Below are 21894 nucleotides of genomic sequence, written 5' to 3'. Positions count from 1 at the left end.
GTTCCCAATTCAATCTACTGTGTCTATAAATTTCAAGGGAAAATATTCACAATTTACTTCGAAAATAAGCAATAAGTAAGAAGAGATTTGGCAACTTCTAAAAGTTTATACGGCGTTTTTTTCTAAGCGGGGTAGAATTCTTCGTGACAGTCCGACAACTTTTTAAGCGAAACCTTCCAACAACCCAACCTCACGTTGCTGGTCTGACGAGTGGCAGATTAACTTGCAACAGTTGACAGCCAATAGGAATCACAATTTGCCGCGTTAAGGAAGAAACGCCGTAAGAACGGCTGAACGTTGCCAAATTTCTTTCAATACATACCAATTTGCGAGGAAAGTTGTAGATTTTCGGTCTTTGGCTTTTCGGAAAATTTTATTTGCACGTTATTGTAGGGTATCTGAAAATGTCAAGGAATATTATTGCGTGATACATTGGAATGCAAATTTTGGCTGGCTAAGTTATCAAAATAAGTAAAATCGACACATAGAGCTACAAGTTGCTTGTTGGTATGCTTGTTGATGTAGCATCGTGTAATGAAACATATCGTCGCCTTCCGGCCAAAGTATGACAAGCGCCATGCGACGTTTACAACATTTCCGCAGCCATTGTATTTTTTTACAGAGAATTTTTTTGTTGAATCTGTTTGAAAATTTCATTGAATTTTACCGGCAGCACAAAGAAAATTCAGTAAAATTTTCGGACAGCTTCGTTCGACAATTTCTCTGTAAAAAAATCAAATGGCGGCAGAAATTTTGCGCTTGCGCTTGTGATATTTTGGCCGAAAGGTGACGATATTGCATTTTTTGTTTTTTTGGCTTGTAACTGAATGTATCATCGTTTTTTTCTCATTATTAAAAGATAAAGATTTTCCGGAATTTGGCAATGTTGTAATGATCATACGACGTTCTTAGTTTTTTTGGCTTGTAACTCATCGTTCCATCGTCTTTTTTTTCTCATCATTCCTTATTTTTTTAAAATAAAGATTTTCCGAAATTTGGCAACGTTGTAATGATCCTACGACGCTCTTAGTTTTTTTGGCTTGTAACTCATTGTATCATCGTTTTTTCTTATTATCCCTAATTTTCTTTTGAAATAAAGAGTCTGCAAAATTTGGCAACGTTGTAATGATCATACGACGTTCTTCAGATGTATGTACAGAGAAGCAAGCGCTGGGGTCGCCGGCACCTGAGTAAACAATGCCTCGATATTAATCTTAGACGTCCGCAGTTTTGCGCATGCAAATTGATTCTAAATTTACCGGGGTCGCGTATTTTGGGCACAGTTTTTCGCGGTCGAATTTGAAAGGCTAATGCGGCTGCGTAACCCCGCACGACGTCTCTTTACCTGCCTTTGGCTGAGGCTGTACCTCGGTTAAATTCTACCGGAAAAATGGTCCAGGACGTTCATGACTAATCGAGACAATGGAGCCCATCGCCTAAAATAAAAGAGGAGATTTATTCATCTTGCATTCGGGGAAAGTCCGGGAGCATTCATTATCTTCATTGAACACGGGCGGGCGTCTCTCGCTAAGGAGACACCTCCGTCGCCGAGAAAGGCTATGGGTTAAGTAACGCCACACGCCTTTTTCAACACTTCAGTTCCGTAAGCCATATCCAGAGAGGGGGAAGAGGACGGGGAGGGGAGGGTTTCAGAGGTGGGGGAAGATTAAGCCAAAATTTAGGTTCTTTGATTTGGTTAGCTTTCTAGGAAATTAACTTAAGTTACAGGGACCCCCTCTCCCCTCAGTCTTGTACTGGCATTGGCGGATCCAGCAATTTGGCAACACCGGATTCCCTCCATTTGAACCTATGAAAATGTATCGATTTTTGGAGAGGCTGGGTGCTCCGACAAGAATCGATTATTTAGCATAGGTTTAAATGGAGGAATTCGGTGTTGCCAAATTGCTGGATCCGCCTCTGTGTACTGGTACTCATTGGAGCGAAACATTTTTCACTCTGATGGAATTTTTGAACTTTTTGGCCTTGTTTTTTCCGTAATGTGAAGGACCCAGCACTATTTTATTATCTTGTACATACACTTCGGGACACGTTTCTTGGTGATTTTGTTCGTCTCGGTTACAGGGAACTTCGGTTCATGTTGCACACCCAAGTTTTTAGTCCGGACCAAAGAGAGACAATTTTTCAAAATTTGGATTTAAAAATTTGAAAATGAATTTAAATCTGATGGAAATTAAAAATGTATCAATTATTGCAGATGCGACAAATTACTATCAAAGAATAATTTAAATCATAATTCAAATTATTTTTAATTATGAAGGTAAACATGGACTGACTTAAACACATGGAATCAAGACACATTTCGGAACGAAGGACCTAGGTGTAGTTTTGAGTCTAGCCGCAAATATTCTCTTATCAAAATATCAAAGTTGAGAAGAAATATTTTGAGCATGAATAAGCGCTGAAATTTGTGTTTAACGTATTATCTTAGGGGGATCCAACTTCTCTTTTTCTCCGTTAGATTCGAGATTACTTGGTTCCTATGTGTTAAACTTGGTCAACATTTTTACCTAAAGAAATTAGGTATGTTGGTCTGCTTATGACATTTTAACAAGCCGCAAGGAAGATAACTTTTATGTGTTTGATTTTCAAACAATAATTGCGTTTTCGCAAACATTTTGCGTTTCATCAAACGGCAACCGACTGTTGGAGCGGCGAGGTTGCCGCTTTACTTGAACTCAAAATGCTTAAATTTTTATCAGTCCTTCAGAACATTTGACTTAAGGTATTTGCACATTATTATTAGCGCGCGAGATAGCATGCGGTTTTTTTTTCAAAGTGGCTATCTATTTGTTGTTCTTGAAACTACTACAGAGCGAAAAATGACCATTTCATTTACCACGAGGCTAATTACTCGCTAGCGATTTCAGCGCCACACGGATCTGGAAATAATTAAACTGAATGATTACGTTAATTTCAAGTTAAATTAGGATTCTAAAATTTGGCAACACTGGTCCTTGTCTTTTTGAAGATTCGCCATCATCAAGGTTCAAAGAATCGTCGATGCGGCCGGCGCGTGTCGAGGAACATCCGTAATTGATAGGTACAGGTGATTTATCGATACTTCATAATTGAATATAGATAATCAAGGGAGTCGTAATGAAATAGCCACACTGCCCTTAAATTGCGCAGAAATTTTCATCCCTATAACTACACGACCTAGAGAAGCCGGATTTGTTCACAAATACATCGGATTAAAACTTGAGGTAAAGAAGTTGATCAAAAAGGAATTTAAGTGCGTTACTCTTTTGTTACTTTGTGTGCACTAATTAATTGACTTTGTCTTCAGAGAAAGACAGGGTAAGTGCATGTTTTATCTAAAAAGTCGTTGTGGACGTTGAGGTAAATGTAATACCTTGATAGATTAATTAAATTTTAGCTCCTATTCCATTCCATATATTGATTTCAGATACTCAGAATCGGATCGGCAGGCTGTTGGAATTTGGCTTCTCTCTGAAAAATTAAATTGGACCAACGGAGGATGCTAAATTTTGGGTTAAAGGCCCATGATATTCCTTAAACGTTGCGGCTATATAGCTCAACCCATAATAATTACATTCGTTACAAAGACCGCAACGTCTAAGTAACGACTATGAATAACCCAACGACTAGTTTTTTGTTCTTTTTTATGTAACCATCAAACTTGTCATAATGACATGTCAGTTATTTCGATATCATTATGCTATAAATATTTGACGTTCGAATATTAGTTCGAGTATTAACATTCTTTCTTAATCCACTGTTGCACGCGCAGCTGAACCATTTTAAGTCGGAAGTGAGAAATAAGAAGTTGCAAATCAATGCCATTCCGAAGATACTGCATCCTTGTAGACGGCTTTTATTATAATGTGATATTGGCGGTCCAGGAAAATTACACCAAAAGTATGGCTTCACCAAAATAAAGGTTCGCCTTGTCTGAATGGTGTAGCTTGATGGAATGCAGAGATGACAGCCTTTTCATGTGTATGATAAAAGTATAGGTGGACGGTGTAAGTTCGCAACCACGTTTCTCGACTTGCGACGTTGCAGACTTCCTGTCATACATTGATTTATACTTGGATGGAATACTACTCAACAGGGCCGGATTTAGGGGGTGGCCACATGGGCCGCGGCCCATGGCGGCAAATTTAGAGGGCGGCAAATTTTGCAATTTCTTTAAATGTAGGTATAAAAAAAAATAGGATTAAAAAAAAAAAAAAAAAAAAAAAAAAAAAAATAGAAACGAGAGAAGGCGACAAAATCTCTCATTTCCTGAGAGTATAGTAATTTCTAATTTTGTCGTCTATCGATGATACAAGAGACAACACTTGTACCTTTAGTTAGTCGAGTTAAGAGAGAGAGACTAAACTCGCAATTTGGCCTGGAGCGGCACGGCACAGAAGGCAATGATGACGAGGACTTGAGATGAAAAGGAGAAGCCCTCGGCGCGGCGCCGGCGGTCGGCATGTTAGCGCCTACAAGACTGCATGAATACTTCACGCATTGCCAAACACGGTGAGATCAGCAGCGGTCTGCGTGAAACGCGCAGCGCCTACAAGACTGCATGAATACTTCACGCATTGCGTCAGACACGGCGCGGCGGCGGAAGTTAAAATTATTAAACCAAAGACATGTTTGTTTTTTCACAATTTTTTCGTCATTTCTTATGAATGGAAGGCCTTGACCACACAGAGATAGGTTTACGAAACTTAACTTTCGCGCAAGTTTCGTGAACTTTTGCTAATAGCATTGACAGGGCTTTTGCAAAAAATGTGCTCAACACGAGTAAACGCGTCTTATGCACCCCTCCCCCTCCGGCCCGTTTACTTGATGGTTTTTATTGAAGTTTCAGAACGAATGAGAAGGGGGCGGCAAAATACAGGCGGCCCATGGGCGGCAAGGACGTAAATCCGGCCCTGCTACTCAATGAAGTACTCTTAAGACTTCCCATAATTTTCCCTCTCTGTGCTAAGAAAATTCCGTGGGAACTTCAAGAAATATCGTCAATTTGTTCTCCTTCAAAGAAATAAGATAGGAGCGGATATTTTCAAACACCGCAAGGGAGATACGAGGTTTTAGACTTTCTCAGTCGAGTTGCGCTTTCTAACTGAACATTTTTGATGAACAAGAATCGACACGAGAAGTCGAGGAGAGTTTGCAGGTTGTGCACGTTGAAATTTTGCCTTCAATTTTTGTGGTAGACCGAAAAGTATCTTTCGTGCTTCAATAGTTATTGTGCTCAAAGAATCGTGTCTTTTCGTCTCAGTTCAATGTGTTGTATTGTGATTTAGATACGCACAATACTGCCGGTGCTAAGGAAGAACGCCGTATGAACCTTCAGACGTTGCCACATTTCCTTCAATAAAGACCTATAATTTACTGGGAATATGTGAATGTTTTTCTTCAACTTTTTCAAAAAAAATTTCTCGCAATTTGGTTTAAAATGGCTGAAAATGTCAAGGAAAAATCAGCATAATCTTTCTCGAAGACACATATTTTATCCAGGGCGAGTTGACAACTCCCGAATATTCATGCGACGTTCTTTCCTAGTGAGGCAGAATACATATGCTCCCGTCAATGTATTTATCATATTAAAAAATAAATTATGCAAGAAAAAATAATTCATTCACGGATTCCTCATCTGGAAACAGTGTCTCCCCGTCGTGTTATTTACAGCAAGTGCCACTGGACGAAAGAATCCAATGCAAAGTTTCTTAACCCGTAGCTCTCTTTTTGTACAATTGCAAAACCCTGGAATTTGCCAACAAGCCCGCAACAATATTACTTTTATGCCTCTGAGCAGTAGCTCCACAATAAAAAGGGTAAAGGGTGTGGTGCTCAAAAATCTGATCATTAGACAGACTAATAATGCATCTGGAGCAAAGATGACCGGCAAATTAATGCTCTATTGTCCACTCCCGCCCTCTAAGTATCCGAAGCTTAGAGACGCAATAAGAGCGGTAATTCAATTTGAACATCAGTTGCCAGCGGCAAACAGAAATTACTCACCGCGAGAGAGGTAACTTTAATTTGGAAAGATTTGCACAAATTATCGTGAGGATACGGCATCGTTGCTCAAGAACGTTCGTTTCCAACTCGTCAAAGTTTCATTTGGAAGTATTATGCTAAAAGGAACTATGTCAAATGCAACCCTATGCTCATAGTTCCTTTTAGCATAAATACGTCCGTTTGTAACTTGATGGGCTGAATTAGCTGGATACGCTAATGAGCCCTGAATTATTGATGCGCTGGAACTCAACCCGCCGAGCGGTCAGTATTGGTGACCCCTCGATATTTTCCAAAAAACGCTTTTTGTATCGACCCTTCAAGTGAGACGAGAAGGAAAATAAGTCAAGTCGTGATCATCCGCGCGGCTTGCAAAAGACGGGGATGGCCTTCGGATGGTCGTTCATTCCTTTGCCTTATTTCCGGGTTTTTTGTTCTTGACTCGTTATTCCGGACGAGTTCAAAAGGTAATGATTTTTGGTTACCAGAGGTGGATCTATGGTTTGTCGAACTCATTCCAGGCTTACCATGTCGGTTTAAATGAGATGAAGTTAGGCAAAATCTCTCTCTTGTATGTTGAAAAACATTATTACGCATTTTTCATGAATATTGTGGCATTCATGATTTGAGACAAGCTAAAAGCTACATACAATTTTCCTTTATTTGCGCGTGACACCACACTACCTACTCCGGATTTTGCAGCGCTTGATTTCTGCATTTAACTTTTAATAATATACTTACATTTATAAATGCCAGTAATTTTAGCTAGGTAGGCGAAAAGCTAATATTTTCCTTCTTTTTAGCGTGAAGCCATAAGCCTACTCCGGAGCTCGAATAGCTGCCGCTTGATTCCTACATTTGACTATCGAGCATAATACCTACAACTTATATTCATAAACGTCGCACAGTGGATCGAGTCAACAGGAGATATTGGACAAAATTTGGAAACTTCAAACGCGTATAACTCCGTTTTTACGAAACTTTGACGTTCTAAAAGTGGTTTCACTGGTTTCCTCATACAATTTTCATCCAAAAACACCCCTTGAAATTTAAAATGTGAAGAAATAAAAGTCAAAATTTGCAGTTTTAGTCAAAAATTTCATGTCCGACTCCCTAATTGACTCAATCCACTGTGCGTCGGTAATTTGAGACAGGCGGAAAGCTAAGATTTTCCTCCATTTTCGCGTGATAACACCTACCTACTCTGGAATTCGAGTAGTTGCGCGCATAATTTCCACAATTGACGATGCGAGCATAGTATTCATAAACGTCAGTAATTCGTGACAGGCGAAAAGCCAAGATTTTCCTTCATTTTCAAGTGATACCACATGCCTACTCCTGAGTTCGAATAGTTGCGCGTTTGATTTCCTCATTTAAGTACGCGAGCATAATACTTAAATTCATCATTCGTGAAACGGTTATTTGAGAAAAGAGATAATATCGCAAGAAATACGCGATTTTTTCATCTCAGTATCGCAGATGAAACGCGTTCCATGGGTTTTTTTTAAAGTGCATACTCGCACCTTATTATTGAGTCGCAAACTGTGTGTGAACTTTGATGCTTCAAAATCATCAGAGTGTCAGCGGAGGACAAATATCTGGCATTTTTCATCCTCCATGTTGTGTTCTTGTGCATCTTACAATGGTCGGTGTCCATAGATCTTTCAAAACCTATTGCACTTTGCCCTTTTGTAACCTTGATCCCTATTTGCAATCCAGCATTATTTTGAAATTGAAGCGATGACGCTTCCAACACTTTCGGATCATCGAGATATATAAAATAAAAAAATGGTTAGAGAAGAAAGAAAATGTGAGAATGTAATCAGTTATAAATTTGCACCTAAAATGATTTTCATATAACATGTGCTAATGTCGGAATGAATCATGATAATGTCACGATCGAGACTTAGGACCTTCCTGGAATAAGTGTAAAATCCGGATAATTTATGCAAACCAACGCTCAAATTAATGATACAATATCAAGGAATGAAGCACATTCCTTGCTGGATTTCAAATGAGCCTGTAATACGTAAAAGCATAGGTTTAAAGTATGTAAGCGCCTCCTCCGTTTCACCACTTGACCTTTGGCACTTAAAGAATTTGACTAAATATACGCTTATATGGTCACGAAATCGATTTCAATCATCGATTCGGGCAGTAAGAGGTGCGAATAATCGATTTTTGGATAGTTGACAATTTATTATAACTGTATTCCAGGTACTTATTCTTCTTCAGTCCAGTCGTTATTTGCTTATTTAAGCGGATTTATCAGATGCCCTCATATTTTGTTTCACTGTCCGTCAATGAAAGTAAAACAAAATGAGGGACTAGAAGAACATTTTAAGATAGATGAATAGATGCATTGATCTTAAAGGAATCCAAGATTTTTTAGATAAGAAGAGGAGGGTTAGAAAAAGGGGGGAGGGGGAAAGAGGAAGAATGAAAAGAGTGTGAAGATTTTATTTGGGCATTTTGTTGTTGAAAAACCGAATAATGAAAAAAATACGAATACAATCCAGTTATGCTCACATCCTCTTCACAATAATCTGAAATTGTCTCTTGTCAAACCATAACTTGCACAATGCTTTTAGAGCTACCTTTAGCTATTGCTAAACAACTCAATTTCCCATGTTCCTCGATAGTTAGCTATTTTTCTACACTTTTTATCGTGTAGTTTGATCTTATTTGCATAGTTTCTCCTGGTAATTAGTCATTACAATTTCTCTCTAAGAGTGTTCAAACTATTCTAAAAGCTAAAATAGCTTTATTATATCAATTTTAGAGGCTTCTTACACTAAATCAAATAAACATGGCCTCTCATTGATCCATTATGAGTGATTCAAATTATACGAAACTAAACATCATCAGGAATACGAGAGATTTGTTTCGATTTGATACAATGTTTCCTACTTTATATATACGTGAAATGCTGTTTAGAAGTCTGACCAAGATCGGAGCATTTTAAAATTAAATCCAAAGCCTCTAATTTGGTATCCCAGATGAAATGAGGTGGCGGATTTGGGAAAGAAGAATTTTAGTTGAGTTGCACCAAGACCATGAAGTAAGTCACCACTGCTCCAAGAACCTGAAAATCGTATGAGATTACATTATTTACATGTGTATATGAGTTTGGTTTGATTATTTCCCGTCATGTTCAATTCCTCACGGCGTTCAGAGAGGATCTAGTTTATGTAATACACCAATTGTCTAATAAAAAAAAAAAAATAATAATAATAATAAATACAAATAAAATCTATCCCCAGTCAAAGTTTCTCCGTTCAAAATTAACAAAGTTATTTCCCTTGCAATATAAAAAAAAGAAATATGCGGACGACGTCATCATTTGATTCGGCTATCGACAACATCTCCTTTATGTACTTTATATAAAATCCTAGCAATTAGATTAACGGCTATATTGTTTTACCAAGATTCATTGATCAAAATCCAAGAAAACTTACGAAAATGCAAGTCTGACGAAGTAAAAGAATTGTTAATCTTTCAAGTGGTTTTTTATCCTAACTCCGCTATTTTTTGTACTGCCATTGTGATTCATATGAAATTAATTACTGATGGACTGTCAAAACGATAAAATTTGCAACCATTCGAATCCATAGCGGAATTTACTTTGCATCCTTCATAATCTAATAAGATTATTATTTTAATCATAACGGTGAAAATAAATCAAATGCCTTGAAAAAGACATTGCGGCAGTATTTATTTATTTTTTTTTTAAACCAAGAAGCCAATCCGCATCTGAATCGCTTTTCTTTGAATCGTCGGATAGAATTTAAAAATGAGATTATTCATAATTCTATATGATCGTATTTTTAAATGAGTTTCAATTTTCTTCAAATTACTCCAAAAACGTGCATGATTCATTGCAAAACCTTGAAAACATATCAAAATGAATTTCTCTGAAACGATCGGTATTTTCATCTGTGCTTATCACCCACAGAAATGAGGGCGTCCGTCTTAGGAGAAGCAAAATCTCGATGAAAACGCATGGGATAAGGTTCTGCGGGCGGAGTCGATTTACATGAGAACACTTTATCAACATGTTTAACTTGAGATCTTTTTCCTACTTTCCCGCAGGAAGATTAGCAACCGATGATACATCTGTTTTTCAAAGAAACATGTTTAATTCAAAGAATTGTAACTAAAATAATGTTCTCAAAGTCACAAGTTTACAATGATACATGTATGAAGGAAGATAACCTGACACTTTCAGCGATAAGGAATTGACTCGCTAAAAGATATATAGCCTTTTTTTTTTTTTTTTTTTTTTTGTGGAGTATAAGAAAACCGATTATCGACGGAAAGTTGCGAACAGTGTTGCCAACAAAAGTACCTACGCAAAATTTGTGTTTAGGTATTTGGAGCTGGTTACATTAAATTTGTGGATACTTCCTAGAATGATTGTGCCTCTGACAATCAGTAGATTTCTTTGATTTTACTTTTTTTTGTTTCATATTAAGCAGCCTATCAAATGATCCATACCTCGTTTGCACCAGAAGTAACATGAAGATGTATTTGAACTCTGGGATTTTTTTTTTTTTTTTTTTTTTTTGGAAGCGTTTTGCGAAAAGGTAATTTGAGAAACTTGTTTCAAATGTTTTTGGGTCATTAAAAATAATTGCATTAAAATAGAGGGGGAGGAGTAGGTTAAATATGAATAAAGAGCGTTTTTCTTGCCTTTGTTCTATCAGTATTAACGATCGAGTAAAGAAAAGTAGGTGTTCCTTGCACATTAACGAGCAAACTGAAAATCTACGGTGGAACTATACCAGACCACGTTTGCGGTGTTTGAAAACCTCCACTCCCATTTTATTCTGTTTAGGGAGATCAAATCAATATCATTCCTGGAAGTTTTCACAGAGATTTCTTCACATAGAGAGGAAAAATCAAGGAAGATTTCAAGAATTGATGTTGAGTGGTTCTCCACTTTGAAAAACGGTATGCCAGGGAGTTCGTAACGTCACAAACCGAAATACGTGGTCTAGTAGTTTCACCGTCGAAATGCAACAATTTGTTCTTTAACGTCAAGCTTTATACCCTTTTAGATGATGAGTAAGTTAAACGTGAGCTAAGCTCAACGTTCAACTCGGGCATCGGAAGCGTGGGTGTAAAACGTGCTTCTTATCGAACAATAAGATTTTTTCACGAGTATTTCGTCGGGAGAGCGCATCGTACACAGACTTTTCGATAAGCTTTGAGACATTCAAACTGCACAAAAAATATAGCTAATCACAATATTTCCCTCTCACGCGGTCTACTGATGGTAGATTTGAAACGTTGCTTTATTCTCTCATTCAATTCCTAGAATCAAAATATTGACCGTGCAAGGATTTTGCACTGGCAAACCCATGTATTATGTTCCTTGAAGTCAATATCCCGGAGATCACTTGGGTTTTTTTCTGTAGTTTTTTCATCGGCGAAATAAGTATAATAATTCACTGGGATATTTATGAATATTTATATGCTTGTTTGGCACCCCTGCAATTAACTGAGCCCAAGATAAATGACCGGCCAGACAGCGCGGGCTTTGATTTTCGTCAGCTCAACCTTGATCTGCCGACCATAAGTGAGTCATTGCTTGCGGCTATTTCAGTTCGCTTTTGAGCTTCGCAACGGTGGAGTGGTGATTTTGAAAATAATTATCTTCAAATTCTATGATTTATAAAATAGAAAATGCCTCCCCCTCCCCCCATAAACGGTAAAATAATAAAATTCACCTAGGTAACAGTACGCGAATTCGTTAAAAAAAATTCGTCATTTAAATTTTTTTTAAATTTAAAATAATTTTGATTTTGCTCCAAGCGAAAATTATAAGATAAAATTTATTGAGGACAGCTTACTGAAGCGAAGAGATCCAACGAAACCGTGAAAAACTTGGCGCCTGATATAGAGAGGGATTTCTGACACTGTTGACAAACTATTTGAACAAATGTCTTGGCCTCCTCTGAACCATCATACCATCGACAGTCGTAAGCAGCTTCCATCACAGACGAGCTCTACAAATAATAAAAGAGAAAAAAAGACATATCACTTTGTTTAAAAATTATGCTTATCTATTCTGTAAATTAAGTCATGGCATACCTACATGTATCGGTAAATAAATAAAGGAAATAACAAGAATTGACGGATCTCAAACTTGACTCAATTAGTTTGGCATATTGGCTTTTGCTCAATATACCGCTAAAAAATCATAACACGGTCTCTGACGCATATAAGTAAATCAATTCACCCTTGTAAAAATTGGCGATAAGAGCTGCATTTCAAAATACCATAGGAATTCTTATAGCCGGCTGAAGAAGGCTACAGAAAATCATATAGCTGGCTGTAGAATGCGGAGAAAATCATACGGCCGGGCTATACGAAGCGATAAACAATTATGCAGCCGGGCTACAGTTCCTATCGCCGGGCTTTACACTTTATCGCCTAGCTGTTGCTTTTTCGCCATCGGCTATGAAAGGCTATAAGAAATTGTGTAGAAATTCGTGTGCTTTGTAAATCCTTAAGTTTGTACGGAATTACCTTAATATTTACAAAACGCACATTATATTTTCCTTTACTTCATATTTTTTTTCATCAATTAAAATGAGAATAATCCATACAGAGTGTGCAAACATTTCAAAGTCATGAGTCGAATAACGCTGACTCCGCCAGATTAAATATTAGAGCCTAACACAAAGCGGAGCGGTGACGCACTGGCGCCTACAAACCTAACAGGGATACTTCAAGCATTGCGCAACGCGTGAAGTATCCCTGTTAGGTTTGTAGGCGCGTCCTCGCGCTGGCTGCCCGTCTGCCGCGCCGCAGTGTGCCACGGCGCTTGAAGCAACTATTTCACACCAGAGGTATTGCACAGTATTATACGAAACTGAAGGCGCTCTAATAGAATAGGAATGGCAGGCATCCATCAAAAGTACGGAGCTTTCCTCGCAAAATAAATCAAGATACTACGGCCCAAAAAGAGAGCAATGGTCCAAAAACTCACTAAGTCCTAGCATCCGTAATTAGTGACGTTTAGCATACACTTTATCGCCTGGCTGTTGCTTAATCGCCATCGGCTATAAAAGGCTATAAGAAATTGTGCAGCCGGCCGTAGGTCTATATGGTATTTTGGAACACAGATTCTACTGCCAATTTTTACCAGGGCACTGAGAACTGAGAACAAGACTATGTTCGAAATTGATGAATTAGTATTATGAACCGGAATCTCATTAAAAGCTACACTCCTTCATCTACATTCTGCCTTTGCTCCAACCTAGAGAGTAAAAGAAGAACATGCCATATTAAACCATGGTGAAAAATGATACAAATTATGATGAACTTAAACTAGTAGTAGATGATATTCTCTCCAGATTAACTTTTATCGTGAAAATCTATTCGGCATGTATAGTTTACAACTCTGTTTTTACGTATACTCACCTCTTCTATCAGCTCATTTCCGTAGATACAAAAAGCATACACTTGTATAAACGAGTATCCTAGATATCCAATCACAGACATACCAAAAACATTGATTCCAGTTATCTGGGAAAACAGGAGATGCAGTTAAGAATCCAGTAAATAAGGCATTTCATACACAGCAAAGGAACCGAGTGAATCAGAGAGAATAAAGCATGAAAAACACAGGACAATCTTTGTTGTTCAGTTACGGTAGTATTATGATGTGAGTGGTTTTGATATTCATGAATTCATACCACAATTAATTACTGCATGTCAAATATAATTACAAGCGTCTAAATCACAGACTTCAATCAGAATCACAGAATCAAATGTCCACAGAGAAAGTCTAGAATTTGAAGCACTAATAAAACCAGCTGGTCTTCATTATTACGATGGTCAATGCAATATTTCCTCACTCGTGTTTTTTTTTTTTTTTTTTTTTTTTTTTTTATGATGTTACTAAGTCATTTCTTCTTGCGGGAAAATTTTGGTAGAAAGTCAGCTCAAAGAAATTTTCTCAATTTAGACGAATGGTTGGCGAACTGGCGAAGAATCAATATTATAATTAAGACTGGATTAGAATCACCTTTGAGCAAAAAGTAAGAGTGGAAAAATATAATTTGAGGCGGATAAACAGTTCGTGCATTATTACTTGTAGATTTCAAAAGTTGACTCTGAGTACCTGAGTTGCCTGATAAGCAAGGAGAGTGAGTGTGACAGTGCTGATCAGCATGTGAAGCAAAAGAGCAATACCGTACATTGAACCAATGTCATTCACAAATCTGAAATAGTTGCAACATTTAAATTATTCAACATAACTACTCAGAGAAAGTTCAGTTTTGCAATCAGAGATATTTCATTAAGAGTTTATAGTGACGATGAACCTTGAAGTTGTCCGTTTTCATGGTTTTTTCTCCTTTTCACTTCACTTAATTTCAACTTTGCTCAGTATAAAATACAATCCTTCAACAGTTGAAATTCGCCTGGCGAGTTAAAAAAAATGATATCTCACATTACTTTGAGTTGCCAACAGGGGAATGTCACAGTTCACAGGAGCATTCAGCAATCAGCTCCCGATATTCAGATATAACTGTACGAACCGCAAATTCGCCTTCATTAAATTATGTAGGCAAAACGAGCTCATTGGTGCTTGAATAGTGGTATGCACCTTTCTTTGCATGTCCGCATTATTTGAGAAGCACCGAGGAGCAGAGGAGGGGGTAGGAACGGCAAGTATTGTCCATACTATGAAAATTTTAAATTTTCTAGAGGGAAAGAGGATGGATTAAAATAAAAATGCCTTTAATAGTGCTGACCTTTATGCTGCTGTTCTATAAAGTCTTAGTGTATGAACTATTTCCCGAAATATTCAAGATCTATTTAGACTCAGTTTCTTCGTCGTTCCAATAAAATTAAGAAATTCAATTGCGGCAGTGTTATCGTATTACATATTTTCAAACAAATACCTTAACGTACCAACCAAACTCTCTGGGTCAATTTAATAGATTTAACTTATTTAATAGTTAGGAAATAGTTTTGCAAGAAAGTAGCTCCTAGCATGCAGTCATAAAATTTACCTGACGACGTGTTTATGCCTTTCCACCCAATACTTGATAGCGTTTGCCACGAAATTACCATCTTTATCATTTAGCGCGTCAAAACTATTCTGCATGTTGTGAATATTTTTTCGCTGATAAACGGGGCCAAATTCTCGAATGAGGTTATAAACTGGCTGGTAATTTTCCTCTGGCACTGGAATACAAATGAATATTAGTAGAATGTTACTGTATTGGTACCGTTTTTAAAACGAAAAAGATAGACTTTTAAAGCTTAAGAAAATGATTATTAATATGGTTAAAACAGTGGCGTGGACAGAGTCCGGAGACAGTAGTCCAGAGGGTCTGGACCCTCCTCCCCCTCCCTTAGTCTCATTAATTGCACCCTTTTTTTTACTTTTGGAGGGCAAAAAATAAAATATTATCAGGGGCGTACATAAAATAATGTAAATTTACCGTCATGTTTTTTAATGGACCCCCCCCCCCCTCCCCCCTTATAAAATTCCTAGCTACGCCACTGAGTTAAAACATAATCACATGGAAAAAAAGGACATAGAAGAGTGGATAAAGAGAAACCTGCAGAGATATCTTTGCATATTAACTTTGTTTATTGAAAACTTTCAGCGATAGAAATTGACTAATTTTTTTAATCGCATTTTAAGGTAACAGAAGATGACGATTTACACTTGGACTGCATTTTGCAATTTGGAACAATAAAATCCGGCCCGGTTTAAAAACAACGTATGTGCCATTAGTTTCCCAATGCACATAAGTGTTTTTTCAGATGAGCTAGAATTTAAAGTTTCGAATTGCAAAATGCAGTCCATTTCGATGACTATGAAGTGGAAAAAATGCATTATTTTTTGTAACGTCTAAACATCTGTATCTATGTTTTATTTCATTCAGAGAAAATTAACAAAACTTATGGAATTGTAATACATAATTGCAAACGCATACCTTTCTCATCGTCAATGAGTGGCATATCCGAGTCTCCTGAACGCATTCTGAGTATATTCGGTTTCGGCGGAACTCCGTTGTCGTAGTTGGAACTCATCTCGATCAAGGGCTTAAGGATTTTCTTTCAAGTGTTTGAGTTGCTCACACGCATAAATTACAGTGCTGCAGAAGAGGGTGTCCGGCAAATTCTCATGGGCTATCATCATGAAGAGCCAGTATAACTACGCAAAATAACCTTAATTAAGAAACGCAAATACCTTGTCGTTGGTCTTTGAGAACACTGTGAGGCAATCCTTATGTCAAAGAAGTTAGGAACATATATTCCAGGCTTGAATGAGCTTGTATGACTTCGGTTTTCAAGGGGACGACTTTAGGTCATGAAGTTCACTATCATTGATGGTACTCTATTTAGTTTGAGAATGCATATTTTAAAATGTTGACAGTAACTTAATTTAAACTTAACTTAACTTAAGTCAACTAAATGTAAAGAGAGGCTGCAAAAAACAAAAGAGATCAGAAAATATAGAAGAAACTCGGGAAGTTTCAAATTATAAAAGTCTCATTTTCAACCGGAAACAAAAAAGCGCAAAATGAGTCGTAGATTCGCTGTTACTGCGAGAACGCAGGACGATTTTTTTATCTTTTGCGGTTTTTGCATCCCATCTTCATATTATGTCATAATTTTTTTAGGTGCATAGCTTCACTGAAAAAAAAACTCCGGCCGTGGGAGCCGCAATAATTACGGGCTATATAAACATACCGTCCGTTCCAGGCTCAAAGGCCGAGAATTCCGGCTGCTGGAGGCGTAGCTTCGATTGCTCCGGTTCAGAGACCGAAGCTACGGCTCCAGCAGCCGGAATTTCTCGGCCTTTTAGCCCGGAGCGGACGGTATGTCTATAGCCCGTAATTGCGGCTCCCACGGCCGGAGTTTTTTTTTCAGTGTTGTAATACTTTTGATTTTATGCTATTTAACTGCCAAAGAAGCTCAATTTCATGAATTAATACTAATGTACAAAGATACAGTTTACCTGATAGCCAAGGGCAACGTAGTATCCAACGCCACTCTCGTAATTCCACGGGAACCAGGTCTGAATCAAAAGCTTGGGCACTCGCGTCAAAACCGTGTTATTGCGGTTCTCGGGATCTGGCATCATTCTGTAGGGCTCCTCAGCGATCGTTAACAATATCCAAGCGAAATATGTGAAGAAAGATCCACCGATTATCATGTACAACAGCTTCCGCATTCGGTATAACGCTCTTACTTTATGCCGTTTGTTTGACTCCACGAATAACGGGTGAGAATTTTCCTGTCACATTGTAAAAACAGCAGAGACAATTAGAAAAAGAGGCAATTTATGTTTTCCGATGAAAAAGTTTCTTCATGAAAGTGCAGGTATTTACAGTAGAGAGGCCGTGAATGATAGATAATAAATATAGCTCCATTGGAAGCTGTAGTAAAGAAATGATTATTAAGAAGTTCGTTGCGAACACCCTTGTTATCGATCCTTTTCCATGGGTTAAAATGGCAGATCAATCGATACATCGCAAAGTACACCACGCAACTGATATTTTGGTGAACTAAAACAATCAATTCTCACCCAAAAAAAATCTGACCCTTTTACAGCGAAGAAAGCTGTTTCCTCTATGACTTTGTAGTTCGCCTGGAAAAATACATGTCATGTTGAGGAAGCAACTTATGCAATGCAACATTTTGCTCGTGTCAACGGAAGTTTGATAGCGATTAACGCAAAATATTAAGCCAAGATGCCTTTGAATACTTTATATTACGTACAATTATTAATATCATGTATTAAAACACGTTCCCACCGGTGTACATTCCGAAAATTAAATATCCACAATGAAACGTGTTTAAGACGTGGCAACTGAAGACATTTCATTACGACGTGAAATGTGTCGTTGTGACAAGAATTGAAGGGCTTGGAGACAAGCCGCGTTGAGTGCAGGTTTTGCTATTTCAAGAAATACGTGTTTGTACTTTTGGAATTACGCGGGTCTTATTTGCGGATAGAAAGTTCAAACTGACCTTTTGATGCGTAAACATTGGAATTTGGGAGCAAATTTTTTCTCAGAATATGCATTCAAGACTAATTTTACTTGAAATCATTACGATTTCAATTCTTTAAAAACTGCACTTATGCGCCTTGTCCTCCTAGCCCCTCAATTATGTATTAGATGAGTCACTTGGGTTAGTAATTGGTTTCTTAACGCATTGAATAAACTTTTCCCCTTCAACGCAATAAAAACTACGAAGTAAACGGTTTCCTTTATTTTAATTAGATTTGTCTCGGTTTAATCTTTAGATACGTGTGCTTAAAGAATTTTCCTTTTCCGAAACCCAGAGAATTCAAAATTCAGGTTAGGATGCACCTGAAATAGTCCCGGGGCAATTTACTGTAAAAAAAACGACTTATTTAAATCTTGCCCATGCACAAGTGAGATAGGATCCATTTTCGTGCAGTTCGGATAAAGGCTAATGGCTAATTAATTCAAGCGTTCATTTTAAGATCTGATAACGTTTTTTGCATTTCGTTCTACCATTATTCATGAACATTTTTCATATTTGATGTCTCTATCAGGTATCTAATCTCGTTTCCTGTCATTAAAAGGAATTTTCAAATTAGATAATCATCATCTTACGTCAGACTGTAAAATGTCCATTATGATGCGATAAAGTTAAAACCACTGTCGTGATTTGTTATTTTCCGAAGATTGAAAAGGTTTAAACCGAATTATATGCAACTTATCTCTCACCCAAAAGCTGAAAAATCTCAAGACTGGTGCAAAGTATAACTTCCGGGAGGGACGAAAAAGAGATGATGGAAAAATGAATGTAGGCGAAGAGGGCTCCACTCCCTTATTGAGAGCATTGTTTGTTTTCATTTTCACACAATCAAAAAAGCATCAAACCTCACAGGAGCAAGGGTTTTTTGAGATCAGAATTTATGTATACCTATTCATCCGAACCCACACAGCGATTATATTTGCCAAACAGGCGTACGTAAAACGTTATCACTGTACAGGAATCATAAAGGAGCCGTAAAGTATCACTCTTGTCAAATAAATTTTCTTGCTTGTATTGAGGCACATTTATTTTACTATCCGCATCGTTCAAGCGACCCCCCTCTTTCTGACGTTTCTTTATGCCTGTGAATGAATATTCAAAGAAGAAAACCAGGAAGGAATTGAGGAAAAAATTGAAAGCTTCATTGACTTCCAGCCCGATAAAACCAACTCAAATGATCATTTTGAAAAAAAAAATGAGAAAATTGTAAGTAATGCTTAATCAAGGAATTCACTCATGCTTATTTTTTTAATTTTGTCTCTTCTTGCTTTCTTTTCCATTTCCGCAGTTGATCATTTCATGTGGATCATTCGAGAATACACTCCGACGCAACTGCACAAAACCCCTTCAGATATCGAGGCTATAGGCATTGATACGAAATTTAACCTTCACAGTGAAAGATTCAAGGCCATTTGAAACACTTACCATAAGCTTTGGAAACTTTACATGGGTGCATCGACAAATTAATTGATAACTTTGCTCCTAAACAAAGCGTCAGCATAATGCAGAATCAAAGTCAATGACCAACGAGTCATGTAATGCTGAAGCAACAATTACTCATCGATTGCTGAGAAATCATAAGAATGCCCAGTTCCCACGACTATGCTCGTTAAAATTATCCTGTTACTATAGGGGTTATAGTTGTTTTTTCTGTATACTACCTTTCATTTCACGGCGTTTTAAGGAGCCAATCGGTTTTTTGCGATTTTTTACGTTTAAAAATTCTTGACAAAAACCGTTCGGTAAAACTCATGCTCCCTTCATTGTTCTCATTAAACGTCAAGTTGCATAATGTTTCGTGCCCACGTATGATAATTGTTGAATTATTGAAAAGTTCAAAAACAGTCACGAATTAATACAATTGAAACAAGTTTTTTGAATATTGAGCCAATTAAAGCAGGATAAATGTCACATTAAAAGAAACATCCAAAAATTTCGACACCGGAATCGTATGAGAATAGTGCTCTTAGGCCGGGTTGCACTTAGCGAAGTGAGAAGTGTTACAAGCGTTACGTTTGTAAAAAATATTACGTGTATGATGGTACGTCTGACAACTCCTTACTCTTAATCTCTCGCACAGTGAAAATCATTCGAGACTTCCATGAGTAGAGAAGCAGTTTAGCAATAACAAAATAACTAGGGCCGTTCCAATGCACCCCCTATAACCGCTTCGCAACTTGGGCGTTAAGCGTTCCGCGTTACTCTTAACATTTTATATTAAGGAAACGTTCCCAACTTACTTAACGAACTTTTTCGGAATTTTGACCCCAAATCCCCCTCTTGTAACGCTTTTGCATGGTGCTCCCTATCTTTTAACACGTAAAACACGGAAAAAACTAGACTAGTGTTGAGCACTACTGGCCGTTTAGTGGGGAGTAGTTGAGGGCTGGCGTCTAAGCGCTGTACAGCTCAACACCGGAAGGCAGTACAGGTGGGCACTGAACATGAGTAGTGCTAATCAGATGCCGCGAGACGTAGTTGCGCTTAACAGGTGTAAATTCACCCATGGAACGTCGGAGTCACCATAGCCTGGTGGTAACGCGCTGGTCTTCCACCGGCGCAATCCGAGTTCGATCCCAGGCGGAGGCGTTTCATATTTTACGCTCGCTCCAAAGTCACTTTAGGGCTTGACACTACTTCTTCCTTAGTGACCCAGCCTCGAGCTGTTTAGTGCCCAGCACTCCTCTGACTTGGTGGCTCCATTTGACCTAACCCTCGTTAGTGTCCAGCACTAACATGTAGGTCCCAACCCTAAGCTCGTTTTTTCCGTGAAACAAAATTCCGTAACGCTCTCCTCGCCCCCTTCCCTATAGCGTCACGTAATTTTTGAACGATCCCCCAAAAGCAGGATATTCTGCCGTGCTGAGGAAGAACGCCGTAGGAACATTCAAGAGTCGCCAAATTTATTTCGGTGAAATGATTATTTTCGAGGAAAACTATAAATATTTTTCCCTTAAATTTTCAGAATTTTTAGGTAAAATTGCGAACTAAATTATCAGAAAAATTGGGAGGAAAATATTCATATATTCACTAGGAAATTCGCGTTTTATCAAAGGAAATTTGGCAACGCTTAAAGGTTCATACGGCGTTTTTCCTTAGCACGGCAGTATTGTGATTCGTTACCTGATTCCATGAGTCCAAAACGCGGCAAACGGATTTCCCTTTGACGCTGAAATAGATGAACTTGACGATGGAGTGAGCGAAAAACAGGCATGTGATGGAGCTGGCGGTGAGCTGCTCTGTGGTGTTACGACATGGTTGCAGTATGAAACACCAGGAGAAGATATTGGAACAACATGAGCGTGAAGGTGCCCCAACTGTAGATTCCACGGAGGGTGTCCAACGCCGAAGATGATTCGTCATAGTAGCCGGATAGGTATATCCCCGAAGCGTGGATGAGACGAATGTTAGGCAAAAGGTCTTGCACCAGACCGCGTCTGCACTTCTCCAGCATTTTGATCGATTAATTTTACGTACACTACACGGAAAAAACGAGCTTAGGGTTGGTACCTACATGTTAGTGCTGGGCACTAACGAGGGTTAGATCAAATGGAGCCAGCAAGTCAGAGGAGTGCTGGGCACTAAACAGCTCGAGGCTGGGTCACTAAGGAAGAAGTAGTGTCAAGCCCTAAAGTGACTTTGGAGCGAGCGTAAAATATGAAACGCCTCCGCCTGGGATCGAACTCGGGTTGCGCCGGTGGAAGACCAGCGCGTTACCACCAGGCTATCGTGACTCCGACGTCTCATGGGTGAATTTACACCTGTTAAGCGCAACTACGTCTCGCGGCATCTGATTAGCACTACTCATGTTCAGTGCCCACCTGTACTGCCTTCCGGTGTTGA

The 21894-nt window shown here is 38.3% G+C and overlaps 1 protein-coding gene across 1 annotated transcript; it reads right to left on the bottom strand.

Annotated features, from left to right (window-relative positions):
* Window positions 1-7795: 7795 nt before the first annotated feature.
* Window positions 7796-17190, bottom strand: LOC109043673 (odorant receptor co-receptor). The gene is made up of 7 exons (XM_072301762.1): window positions 16997-17190; window positions 15969-16189; window positions 15033-15207; window positions 14138-14237; window positions 13435-13539; window positions 11859-12014; window positions 7796-9088 (listed from the first exon to the last, which is right to left on the bottom strand). The coding sequence occupies exons 2-7, from the start codon at window positions 16063-16065 to the stop codon at window positions 9038-9040; spliced, it is 684 nt and encodes a 227-aa protein (XP_072157863.1). The 5' UTR covers window positions 16066-16189; window positions 16997-17190; the 3' UTR covers window positions 7796-9037.
* Between the last annotated feature and the right edge of the window lie 4704 nt (window positions 17191-21894).

This window comes from Bemisia tabaci, chromosome 6 (assembly GCF_918797505.1).
Source record: "Bemisia tabaci chromosome 6, PGI_BMITA_v3".
Lineage (NCBI taxonomy): Eukaryota > Metazoa > Arthropoda > Insecta > Hemiptera > Aleyrodidae > Bemisia > Bemisia tabaci.
Note: the sequence above shows the minus strand (reverse complement) of the source record. Positions and strands in the feature narration are given on the sequence as shown.

Coding starts and splice junctions, on each gene's coding strand:
- LOC109043673 (XM_072301762.1), bottom strand. CDS start 16,065: ATGAGTTCCAACTACGACAACGGAGTTCCGCCGAAACCGAATATACTC. Junction 15,208..15,968: donor ACTCATTGACGATGAGAAAG/GTATGCGTTTGC, acceptor TTTGTATTCCAG/TGCCAGAGGAAAATTACCAG. Junction 9,089..11,858: donor CGTTGGATCTCTTCGCTTCA/GTAAGCTGTCCT, acceptor TACGATTTTCAG/GTTCTTGGAGCAGTGGTGAC.